This window comes from Apteryx mantelli, chromosome 1 (genome assembly GCF_036417845.1).
Source record: "Apteryx mantelli isolate bAptMan1 chromosome 1, bAptMan1.hap1, whole genome shotgun sequence".
Classification (NCBI taxonomy): Eukaryota; Metazoa; Chordata; class Aves; order Apterygiformes; family Apterygidae; genus Apteryx; species Apteryx mantelli.
The window spans coordinates 143406007-143419144 of record NC_089978.1 but is presented as its reverse complement, the minus strand read 5'-3'; the positions used below and the strand labels follow the sequence as shown (position 1 = coordinate 143419144).

Here is a 13138-nt window from a genome sequence, read left to right as displayed (position 1 = left end):
AGGTGAATTACAAGTTCTCTTGCTAAGGCCTGAGAGGACACTAGTGGTCTCAGTGCATCCCTGGTATGCTGTTGCCCTGAGGGCTACTGGTGAGGCCAGGCCGGCATCACCCTTGATTTTACTGGCTGCCTCCTCCCTCCCTCCCTGTCAAAACTGGAACTGGTGCACATTCCAGGAGCCAAACTCAGAGCACAGTCACTGAGGAAGAGCTGGTCTGGATGGCCCTAGTGTAGCTTAAGCACTTCTGGTTCTTAGGTGTTCTGTGCATCTTACCAGGCAAGCATTCTTGCTCTTGTTCTTAACTCTTAACATTCAAAATACATTGGATTTTTAGATCCAGCCTAAAGCACTATCCAGAAGCCAGTCCAGCAGGTGACTCTCCTCTCTTCCTTGTTTGTGACAATTTAGTCAATAGTAAGAAAAAGACATAAGTGGACAAGATCATCTTTGCAATGCAATGTAGGCTTTGAGACCATGAGCAAGACATGACCTTTGAACCTGTGAGTGCATTCAGAGTAAAGGTTTGGTAAACAATTTGCTTTTGGTAAAAGTACTTGCTTCATACAATGGTCATGAGAAAGAAAAGCTAAGTTTAGGCAGAGAAGAGCAACAAGCTTGTTCAGATACTCAGTAGATTTTGGCTGGATTAGACCCCTGCACTACTCCAGAACTTACACCCATAACAGACTTCACTGCATGAAATACAGGAGTGGTGTGCAGTACAAAAGAGCTAGAATAAAATTATTTCATTTGAGGTAATTACTGGCATGCTTTTCCAAGTTTCTAGCAGGCTTCTGTTAGGGTATTATGTTGTGTGTGGGTTTGGGGGGGGGGGGGTCTGTTTTTTTGTGGTTTTTGTTTGTTTTTAAAAGGGTCTCTCATAACCATTAAAATTTTCTTTTATTTGCATCATAACATCCTGAATATTAGTAAGTACTATAAAAATAAGCATTGATCATCAGTTTAGTGGGTATTACTATTAGGAACATAATAAACTTTCCTGAGATGTAGCACAGAAATGAATCATTGCTGGAAGTCTGCACAGATAGACATAGGCTTCAAAGACATGATTAGAATTTGCCTCCTCAGGCAATACCAGTACATAACAGTTTGACTTAGTGTTCTGCTTTGTCTATTATAATTCATAACCAATCTTATATCATAGATGACACAACACAGTACAAAGTTTGGTCTAAATTATGGTCAACGCTAGTTTTGGAGCCCCACCTGAACTGGTGGGCAGTCAGGACATTTTTACCTGTAACTCTGTTGACTGCAGTTCCCAGGAAAATTTGCAGATGGTTTCTCCATTCTAAAAAGCACCTCCCTAACACTGAAGGGAAAAACATAAATCATACACCAATTTTAATAGCTTGGCAGTTTATGAAATCAGTATTTCCTTACCTTTAAAATGAAATAAAAAATGGCTGCTATGAACAATCACCTAGGCTACCCTCCTCCTTATATGTTAGGCAGGTTAACTATAGATGTACTTACCAGGAAGCATGTAATTCAGAATTATTCTTGCCAAGAAGGAAACTTGAATAATGATACTACTAACCCTTCTCATTCCTTGATGCCACATCTTTCACTCAACCATCTTCAAAGCAAAATCCATTGTGAAGCTTGAAGGCCAGGACAGGGATAGAGAAGTGGGTTCTGCCAACCCTCTTGTCCTTCAAGAGCAAGGGATGCCTCTACACTTGGTGCAGGCTTAAGGCATTCTCTATTGCTAAGTAACATTAGGTTTTGATGAACACAGCAGTTGTACCTGAATTAGAGTTTCAGTATGAGACTTTGAAGAAGAGGCTGCAGACTGTTTGGTAAAATGCTTTTACTGGATTTCCCCAGCGATATTGCTCCAGCATAAAAAACAGCCGTGGACATAAATGCCCTTTCACGTTGGGCAGACAGAGGAGAACATGGATTGAGTAATTGTATATGGTGAAATACTAAAAGTTATGAATCACCAGAATTAAGTAAATGTTGGAATAAACAGGTAACAGGGAAAACATTAAAGCAATCTGAATTAACACTTCAAGACAAAACTTTCAAATACAGAAGCTCTACACTGATGTCTGCAGGTAACTTTTTGTCTTTTTGAAAACTATCAGCCAGCTCCATCCATTTCAATGAAGTTTTAAAAGTGTTTATTTTCATCTTCCTTTAACCGGGACACTTCTTTGAAGGAAACTCATCACTAAACAAGTTAACTACTTATATCCTTACTGCTCACAAATCTACACTATCACCTGAAGTTCATCCAGATGAATGGTATCCCTCTGCAGTGCTATCCTCCCTCCACAGAAGGCTGCCACCCCCGTCTGCTTTGCTTATACGGGGTTTCTCCTTCTCTCCCACAGCCCTTGTTCCCGTGGTGCTCTGACAAGGATGCTTTGCCAAATGATTATTCTTTTTGCTTAGGTGCTGTACAGGATATGTTGCAAAAGTGCCCAAGGACAGCTCTGGGGTGCCCAAGGACAGCTCTGGGGATGGCTGATCTGATCTTTTGCAGTAGAGCTGCAGCAGAGGAGGGGAGAATTCCTCACTCATCCCACATGTGTAAATCCACATTGTGCGCACAAACACTTCTGTCTTGTCTGAACAACAAAATGGATCATCTACCTTGGTTTTCACGCCACTCTCTCAACTGACATTAACCCTTGTAGGGAAAGCCAACTAGCCGGACTCAGGGAGTTGTTTTCTGGTTTAACCAATCACACATGACTTATTTCCTGAGGTGGGAGTGCTAGATGTGATCTACGTATCACTGTGAGGAACCAAGCTGGGAGCGAGATTTGAATTAACCTGTATTTTCTTTGATGTACTTTAATATGTTTTCATTACCAAGTAGCATCTGCTATTCCCAGATTCTCACTTATATTGTTATGAAAAATGAGAATCAGACCCACAGTCATCCTCCATTTTACTCCTTTGCTTTCTGCAAACTCTTTATTACAAGTTTCAGGAACAACATTTCTGATAGGAGTATACAAGCACAGTAACTATTTGCTACCAAAGATACATTTTTTTTCTTCAATCTGCAAGGTGCGATTTTTACCTTGTATTTAACTTTAGCTATTAAATGACATCAGATCAAGACAATAAACTTGCCTCCAAAGCAATATTACGGTATTTCCTGAGAGCATCTCTCCAGATGAGGACGGGCAAGATGCACAAACTCCAGGATGCAAGGACATTGAAGTTAAGTTGTCTCCCCAAAGCAGGGGCTCTTTTGAACAAGATTACTGCCACGCTGTCAAAACAACCATTTTAGTATATTCCTGAGGTTCATTAATTAAAATGATGTGTTGAAAGCATTGCAAAGATGTACATGGCAGTCCTCTGTCCCACCCACATTTAGATTAAAGAACAAAGCAAAAAAAAAACACACTTTTTTCTATAACACTTTAACTTATGTTGAAAGACTATTATAAACTAGTTAGCTTTATTGCCAACCTGGTAAGGAGGGCTTTAAACTAGGAAAGATGGGGGAAGGGAAGAGTTATAGTGCCAGGGTAGCTGGCAAAAGACTGCTGAAGTCAGGATGCCTCCAGCAGGTGAATGCAGCCAGGGAAGTGCGCATGGGATGTGGCTATGGAGGACCCTCTTTTACCCCTCCTGGGAAACCTGCATGCTCAATCACCTCCCTGAAATGCCTGTACACCAATGCACGCAGCTTGGGGAACAAACAGGAAGAACTAGAGATATGTGTGCGGTCACAGGGCCATGATCTCATTGCCATTACAGAGACATGGTGGGATAGCTCGCATGACTGGAGTGCTGTCATGGATGGCTACGTGCTTTTTAGGAAAGACAGACCAGGAAAGCGAGGTGGTGGAGTTGCTCTTTAGGTGAGAGAGCAACTGGAATGTATTGAGCTGTGCCTAGGGGTGGATGAAGAGCGAGTCGAGAGCTTATGGGGAAGGATTAAAGGGCAGGCTAGCATGGGGGACACTGTGGTGGGTGTTTACTACAGGCCACCTGATCAGGATGAGGAAGTCGATGAGGCCTTCTACAGACAGCTGGAAGTAGCCTCACGATCCCAGGCCCTGGTTCTCATGGGGGACTTCAACCACCCCGATATCTGCTGGGGAGACAACACAGCTAGGCACAAACAGTCCTGGAGGTTCCTGCAGAGCATTGGTGACAACTTCTTGACACAGGTGGTGGAGGAGCCAAGGAGGAGAGGTGTGCTGCTGGACCTCGTACTAACAAACAAAGAAGGACTGGTGGAAGATGTGAAGGTCGGGGGCTGCCTTGGCTGCAGTGACCATGAGCTGGTGGAGTTCAGGATCCTGCGAGGAGGAAGCAGGGCACCAAGTAGGATCGCAACCCTGGAGTTTAGGAGAGCAAACTTTGGCCTCTTCAGGGACCTCCTTGGAGGAATCCCATGGGTGAGGGCCCTAGAAGGAAGGGGGGTCCAAGAGAGCTGGTTAATATTCAAACATCACCTCCTCCAGGCTCAAGAGCGGTGCATCCCTATGAGTAGGAAGTCAAGCAAAGGAGGCAGGAGACCTGCATGGATGAGCAAGGAGCTCCTGGCAAAACTCAACCAGAAGAAGGAAGTATACAGAAAGTGGAAAGGGGGCCAGGCCACTTGGGAGGAATATAGGAACGTTGTCAGAGTATGCAGGGATGCGACGAGGAAGGCTAAGGCCCATTTGGAATTAAATCTGGCAAGAGATGTCAAGGACAACAAGAAGGGCTTCTTCAAATACATCAGCAGCAAGAGGAAGACTAGGGAAAATGTGGGCCCTTTGCTGAATGCGGTGGGTGCCCTGGTGACGAAGGATGCAGAGAAGGCAGAGTTACTGAATGCCGCCTTTGCTTCAGTCTTTCCTGCTCAGGCCAGCCCTCAGGAACCCCAGATCCTGGAGGCAAGAGAGAAAGTCTGGAGAGAGGAAGACTTTCCCTTGGTCGAGGAGGAGTGGGTTAGAGATCATTTAAGCAAACTTGACACCCACAAATCCATGGGACCCGATGGGATGCACCTACGAGTGCTGAGGGAGCTGGCAGACATTATTGCTAAGCCACTCTCCATCATCTTTGAAAGGTCCTGGAGAACAGGAGAGGTGCCTGTGGACTGGAAGAAAGCCAATGTCACCCCAGTCTTCAAAAAGGGCAAGAAGGAGGACCCAGGGAACTACAGGCCAGTCAGCCTCACCTGCATCCCTCAAAAGGTGATGGAGCAGCTCATCCTGGAGGCCATCTCCAAGCATGTGGAGGACAAGAAGGTGATCAGGAGTAGTCAGCATGGCTTCACCAAGGGGAAATCATGCCTAACCAATCTGATAGCCTTCTATGATGGAATGACTGGCTGGGTAGATGAGGGGAGAGCAGTGGATGCTGTCTACCTTGACTTCAGGAAGGCTTTTGACACTGTCTCCCATAGCATCCTCATAGACAAGCTCAGGAAGTGTGGGTTAGATGAGTGGACAGTGAGGTGGATTGAGAACTGGCTGAATGGCAGAGCTCAGAGAGTTGTGATCAGTGGCACAGAGTCTAGGTGGAGGCCTGTAGCTAGCGGTGTCCGGTCTTGTTCAACTTCTTCATCAGTGACCTGGATGAAGGCACAGAGTGCACCCTCAGCAAGTTTGCTGAAGATAAAAACTGGGAGGAGTGGCTGATACGCCAGAGGGCTGTGCTGCCATTCAAAGAGACCTGGAGAGGCTGGAGAGGTGGGTGGAGAGGAACCTCATGAAGTTCAACAAAGGCAAGTGCAGGGTCCTGCACCTGGGGAGGAATAACCCCATGCACCAGTACAGGCTGGGGGTTGACCTGCTGGAAAGCAGCTCTGAGGAAAAGGCCCTGGGAGTGCTGGTGGACACCAAGTTAAGCATGAGGCAGCAATGTGCCCTTGTGGCCAAGAAGGCCAATGGTATGCTGGGGTGCATCAGGAAGAGTGTTGCCAGCAGGTGGAGGGAGGTGATTCTCCCCCTCTACTCAGCCCTGGTGAGGCCACATCTGGAGTACTGCGTCCAGTTCTGGGCTCCCCAGTACAAGAGGGATGTGGCACTACTGGAGCAAGTCCAGCGAAGGGCTCCTAAGATGATTAGGGGACTGGAGCATCTCTCTTATGAGGAAAGACTGAGAGAGCTTGGCCTGTTTAGCCGGGAGAAGAGAAGGCTGAGAGGAGATCTTATCAACGTGTACAAGTATCTGAAGGGAGGGTGTCGAGAGGATGGGACCAGGCTCTTTTCAGTGGTGCCGAGCGACAGGACGTGAGGCAATGGGCACAAACTGGAACACAGACACTTCCATCTGAACATGAGGAAAAACTTTTTCACTGTGAGGGTGACAGAGCACTGGAACAGGTTGCCCCGAGAGGTGGTGGAGTCTCCTTCTCTGGAGATATTCAAAACCCGCCTGGACCTGCTCCTGTGCAATGTGCTCTAGGTGACCCTGCTTGAGCAGGGGGGTTGGACTAGACGATCTCCAGAGGTTCCTTCCAACCTCAACCCTTCTGTGATTACCATGATTTGTAAGCTTCTGCTGCTCTATCTTTTGTACTGTTTCAGATAATGCTCCCTGCACTCTGGCTGCCCTCAAAACCTTTCCTTTTAAAGCATTCAAGTAAAAATCACACTGTTGATTTCTAACCAGCATTTTAGTACTTTCCAACCAGCTGAGATACCTCTCCATTTACACATGCATGCACAGAGTAATGCTGCCAATTTACTCAAATATCCGTACGAAGAGCTAAAATGCCCTATTTTTCCTTCTAAGTTCTGATTTTCCATTTTGCCTAGCATATCACTGTTCCCCAAGTTATCATTATGTTGATTAGCACACATGTGACACCACACACTGGTTTGTAAAATAGTCCTGGTCTGCAGTTTTTTTGAAATGGAATTGAGGGCAAGGCAGCAAGTCACCTTATACCCAACTGGGGATGTTTAACAAGGGCTACATTTTGACTAGTTTTATTTAAAACAAACAATCCCCTGAACAATCCTACTGTAAAATGATAGTCTCAAAAATCAAGGGGAGAGGGGATGCAGTGCCTTGCAAGTCTTTAAATTTTATTTACCAAATTTGTATTAGTTTTGGTTTAATGTAATATAAACAGTTAACTAAGCAGTAATCTCATTTTAACAATGTTATACAAATCCATATTACATTTTTTCCCAAAATTTATCATGAAGAAATCATTACAGCTATCAGCCTCGATATTGTACTCTACAGGAACCTAGATGTTAATGGCTGCATAATTAAGTTTAAAAGAAAACACGTATCAGTTTAGAAGGACTTTTTTTTTTTTTTAAACGCCAGCATTTAATGGAAAAAAAACAAAAAGCCTTTTAAAACCAGTTCAAGAGTACATTGACCTTTAACTTCTTCCCCCTTATACAATGTGTAGTTGTCAGAGGCTGATCATTAAAAGATTCAGCAAACATCATCAGAAAGTTGGGCTTTGCTCAAAGTGCCACAGAGTGTTTTTCCAATGCTCAGGCTTGCCACCAGCCGAGAATACATTCAAACTCAAACACCACTAAGCACAAAAGGAAAGAAACTACTAGTAAAATGGTAACAATAATAATAATAATAATATACTATTAACAAAATTCACGGTCATTTAAGAGGTCTGTTTATTGGCTGCAGGGTCCAACACTTTCTTTGCTGCTGCCACACGTAAAGTCAATTCCATTTTTGGTGCACAAAGGTTCTCCCTGCTCGTTGTTCAGAGGGCTCAGGACAGCATCTGCATGATTTTTCAGCTGATCATCTTTTAATCAACACTGATGATCAATGAGGCCAAAAAAAACCAAACAAACCATGCAACATGTGCATAAATATTTATATATTTACACAGAGAACATTAAATCTTGTAACCTGCTTGCAGCCTTGTATTATCTTGACCAAGCATCCATACAGCTACATTCTGGTGTAAAACACTGTTTCACTTAAGGTTTGGTGTAAAAGCTACTTATTGAACAATACTTTTACCTGGATTCCACTGCACCTATTTTTGACAGAGAACTTGTGCATACCAATGCCACATGCTTTTTCCAGTCATATCTCACAAAACAAGATAAGGCAATTGCAGATATCTGACTGCTGTGACCACAAGAAACCCATTTTCCAGAGCTTTCAGTGACCTTTGGAGACCGTGAGAATCTTCCCAGTGCGAAGGGCGAGTCCAGTTCTTCCAAGAATTCTAAACTTGTCATTTCTCGATGCTGCTACACACAATACAGATAGAGTTCAAGAGTACTTAAGTTATTTCCTAAATAAAAATTTGTTCTTAAGCCCTGCTAGATAACAACAGGGCTTAGGCACTTCTGAAAATTTTATCCATCTTTAACAAGGGAAAGCTTTAGGCTATAAAATACAGGACAAACAATCATCTGGAAAGTGAAAAATCAGTGATCGGCAAGAAGCAGTTTAATAGTTGAAAAGTGTATTTTAAGTGGACTTCACATCCATACAGAACTTCAGTGACTAGAATGGGATTCTGTACATGAGGGTCTGCCAGCAGAAATCTGTTTGCAGAGCCAAGGACTTTACTTTTTTTAAAAATTAAAACTTGGTATAAGAACATACTTTGGGAAAACCCTTCTACTCTGAAAAGTCACCCTTGAAAACTACTCTCTTCTCAGCAAAGTGTACTGTGCCCAGAAATGGAAAACTGCGAGTAACAGTGATCTACATCCCAAAATGCTCAAACCTTGTAAACAATGAAGACCAAGGGAATAAAAAGAGAAGGAACGCAAACCCACACAAACTGCATTAGCCAAGACAGCTGAAAGATTTGTTACATTTCTAAAAATGGCTTCTTTTAAGAAGAGACTTGGAACCCATCCTGTGCTGGCTGGCAACGAGAGAACACAACTTCACATACACTGCGGTCTCTAAAGCAGAGCAATAATCTGCTAATACAAAATAATTGATTTAAGAGTTTTTCTTTAAAAAACAACAAAAAAAAACAAAAAAGGCTTTTTACTTGTTAAATTGATAGCAGTGAAAAAAATCTATTAAGGTTGAAAAGATTTACAACCTTGCATTTGACATCTGTCAATACACATCTTCTGCAGCTAGTTCAAGCAGTAATCCTCAGATCTCCAGCAAAAGAGAATGGGCAGAAGGATGGAAGAAGTTAACTGAGCGTGAGATGCGGTGGGATTCTGCAAACAAATAAAGCTGCTTCCCAGATTTGTTAACTGTGGTGCTTTCTCATAAGGAACTGTTGTCAAGCATCAATATACCTAATGAAACTTTCTGCTGCTCCAAAAGTCAAGACATCGACCACTATACTTTGTTGCAGTCTTTATGGCATGCAGAACACTCCAGTTTATTTCTCAGCAATTATTTAAGTGTCCCTTAGAGGCTCAGATCTATTGGTTTACTGCTTAGGAACTACAGAATGAGAAAACCCTCCAAATTAAAAAGGTCAGAAGTTTCTGTCCAACATTCCCTTTTCTTTTTTGGTATAGTGCAATGGCATGCTAAGGGTCCAGCTGTGCCATCTTCAAACAGGCAAAACTTCTACCATCTTCCCTGTCAATCTGTCTGTATGAGGACAATAAATTATAATTAAGGGTTTATTTAAAAGCAAAACAAAACACACAATTTTTTTTACTTGATAACAGAAAGTGATCAACAGGGGCTATACCTAAAAATTCTATTTCAGCTGTTTAGAGAGGAGATATCTGGGAATCTGGTACATCTACTCACTTCTTAAAAGCCCTATTGACGTTCAATAGACTTTTTGATCCCTATTTCCTTTGGATGTCCATCTGGGCATATTTGTAGCCCATTTCTACTAAACTAGGTGAGGCTTCGAGGCACCCATAGCAGGATAAAATAAATCAATTAACTCTCTTTAGGGCTTCTATATTGCAGCCCTTCAAAAACTAGACATCACCGAAGTTCATCTCTGTAGATATAACAAAGCACATAATGAATGCATAATGCAAAACGCTGCATAATGGATGTGGGATTTGCACTGTATTTAGTGTAAAGGCAATGTTACAAAAATGTGCTGTTTTAAAATCTTTCTTCATTTGCCATTTATTCTGAAGTCTTATGCAGCAAAATCTGTTCAGGATTTCAGACCACAGGAAATTAAGCTACCAAATCTTACTACACAGACACCAAGAAAGCATTAAAAATGACTGCTGTACACTTAGCAGTATTCAGATTTCTACCATTCCAGTTCTGATTTAGATATATTTCCTTTTCATATTTGTTATTCCTCTGGCTTTTTGACTAAAAGGTATCAATCGCCAGTAGTAGTGAAAATATTAACCTCTCTCCCTTCCCTCCCCCAATGAATATTTAAAGGCAAATTGCAATGATTTGCTCAGCCCAGCAGTATCAAAGTGCCAAAAATAACATGCTAAGAGTAGGACTGGAAAAGGGTCTTCTAGCTGAACCGTGGTTTAATCCTGGGCATGGACATTGGGGCAAGGTGTACATAGGGAGAATATTTGTACTGTCTGACATTAAATATATTATCTAGGAAGCCCCTAGACTGCTTATACAGTTTCCTGAAAGGGCAGTTCAGCTCTGATTTAGTATCCCACTTCTCTCTTCCTGGATTTGGTAGGAAGTCTAGGCACCCAGATTACATGCCTCAAGTTAGACAGTCCAACACACACACACACACACACACACCCCCCAAGGGGCAAAATTCAAAGTCTGCAACACGAACAGCCGCTGTGCTGGTAATGCCAAAGTGAATGTTTTACTAATGCTGCTACAACATGTCTGAAGCAAGCTAAAAACCGGTCTGCTGTCCCTGTCATGCACTCATGCTGCCGGTGTTAGAAGTGCCATCACTCTGCACGATGCTGACTGCTTCCAGGCCTAGCCTCAAACAAAAAAAGACCTCCTTACCATGCTGGATTCATCGTGTTGGGCTGAACGATAAAGTTAGTCTACCTTTATGCTGAAGTGGAGCTATTTCCTGGAACCTGGCCAGAAGAAAAAAGCAGAAAGTCCTATTTGAGAGGTTAAGTCATGAGACACTATTGAGAGAATTATAACAAAGCACTTTGGGAATGGTTGGGTATGAGGGAGACAAAGATCCAGGCTCAGAGCACATGCCATCTTGGTAACTGTGGTGCCAGGGTAGAGCTTAGGTGCTGAGAATCTGAAAAGTGACAAAAACGGCATCTTCGCTCTCTCCACAGGTCTCCCTTTGCGTGTATATTAGAGCCTCACATGCTTTAAGTGACATGCTACCCTGCCCTTTGCTGTGCCACTTAAGCAGTTGTAAATAAACTGAAGTATCCACTGGCTCCCATATCAACACAGTTAATCAGATTGCAGTAGTCTCTGTACTTACTCAGTATTTTGCTGTCCTTGACATCTGAAAGCTGAGTCCCACTATTTAGAGAAAGCTGCATTTTACCTGTAAACATAAGGCTTTTTTGCCTGAGAGCTCCTGACACACTATTCCAACCTCCCATTATGCTATTTTTAGTCACTTTTCAGAGCAGAATCACATTTAAATCTTTTGTCTTTAAAGAAAGCCCTTTGTGCTTCAGCATGTAACAATAAAGAGAAGCATCACCAGGAAAAGATGGATCTGGGAAAGCTGCCCAGATGTTAATCAGCCCCCACGCCCTCCTGAGCTACAAACACTACTGCAAGGACACCTTTACTTACTCTGAAGTCCTGCACATGCAGGAGGACGTTGGTAATTGGTAAGGGTTTTACTTTTGGAGTCCAGTAACGGCCTCCTACATTTCCACTTCAGGCTTGAGCTCAGATCGACTCAGTTAACAGATAAACAGCAGCAGTATGGGATATGAACCTCAGCTGTACCATAGCAGCACACTGTAGCCTTTTTCCCATTGGCTCATTTTTTTAGACAGTTCTTGAGGATGAAAATGTTGCTGTTCTTTGGTAGATACAGAAATCTGTCAGCAGAGTTCACCTGTCCTATTAACATTGACATACAAATGGGAACATTTTAAGTGTATTTTAAGCTCCAGCCTGACCCACTGCACATACCAAAATGGCAATGTATCTTTGTAGCATCTTTTTCCTTTACCTTCCATAGTAGTAAACTATTCTCTCATCCCTTGAATCCCACCACAAACGCACACGCGCGCTTACACGCACATTAAGCCAAACCGACAAGGAGAGCATGCGCAGGAGTCTGTGGAATGACGTTCATTAGTACATCACTATGAAATTCTCAAGTTGCTTCTCTCAAAGAATATAAAGTTCAACACATTCTGTACACGTTGTTGGTTTCTCAGTTAAAAAGTAAACACAGTAACAAACTGTTCATAAAGCATCGATTTGTTTTAAACACAGCCCCTTCTCATTTTGTTTTTCTGAAAGTCTTCTTCCAGTCAGAAACACTGAAGTGATGTACTGCAAGTGTGCAGACGGCGTATGACAGCAGAGGAAGGAAGAAAGAGGCACTTTTGTTTGGCTGGTATTCTTTGACTTCCCTTTTTCCTGTGAAGGTTTGCGTTCCTGACACTAGATGGTAGTGCTATCACAGAAAATCGCTGTGGTTAGGCACTTGGCAACAAGGCTCCAAGGCAGTGCCCCGCTCTCTGCTATGTCATCAGGATTGGTTTCTGCCGCACTTCCAGGATATCTAGGCAAGAGGGAGGGAAAAACAAAACAAAACAGTAAATTCAGGGGGCCTTTGAAAGCATCTGCAGTATGAGAAAGTAAGATAGTAATCGGAGATGCAATTCTGCACTGTGAGCTAGTCCCCTTGTTACACCATTAAAGGAATTTATAACATAGCTAGCATGGGATTGGGCGTATTAATAAAGCCCATTCTAATTCCTCCCAAGCTGCATCCTAGCTAAGAGAGGGTAAACCACAAATATATGCCATCATGTAGAGATGATGTCTGATCTACTACGCATTATTTATACTGGGACGAAACAGCAAGTGTCAGGCGTGGACAGTGGAGGGATCTTTCAGAGAAATGAGTGGAAGTGGCATCACAGGAGAAACCATGGATTTTTCTCTTCTTGATGGGAGAAACGCACCAATCCCAAGATCCTTAAAGAGATTTTGGCTCTGAAGATCTGGACACAAGCAATTCAACTGTTTCACGCCTTTTTTAGCCTGATCCTACATTTCTGCACTCAAAAGGTTGCCATGAAAACATTTTTCTGTTGATTCTGGCTACAGTAAGCCTTCAGCTCTGTATTGT

General features: G+C 42.9%; 1 protein-coding gene across 12 annotated transcripts in view; it reads right to left on the bottom strand.

Annotated features, from left to right (window-relative positions):
• Window positions 1-7377: 7377 nt before the first annotated feature.
• The window catches only part of KIAA0930 (KIAA0930 ortholog), a 163024-nt gene continuing 157263 nt past the window's right edge, over window positions 7378-13138 (bottom strand). For 4 of the 12 annotated variants that reach the window (XM_067305146.1, XM_067305214.1, XM_067305223.1 and 1 more), the window contains exons 10-12: window positions 11294-12565; window positions 10843-10919; window positions 7378-9513 (exon numbers count right to left, since the gene is read on the bottom strand). In XM_067305146.1, coding sequence (XP_067161247.1) covers window positions 12525-12565 — 41 coding nt within the window. In that variant the 3' untranslated portion in view covers window positions 7378-9513; window positions 10843-10919; window positions 11294-12524. Of the gene's footprint in view, window positions 9514-10842; window positions 10920-11293; window positions 12566-13138 lie in introns of those variants that run through there. The other 8 variants (XM_067305197.1, XM_067305174.1, XM_067305165.1 and 5 more) reach the window with 8 other exon arrangements.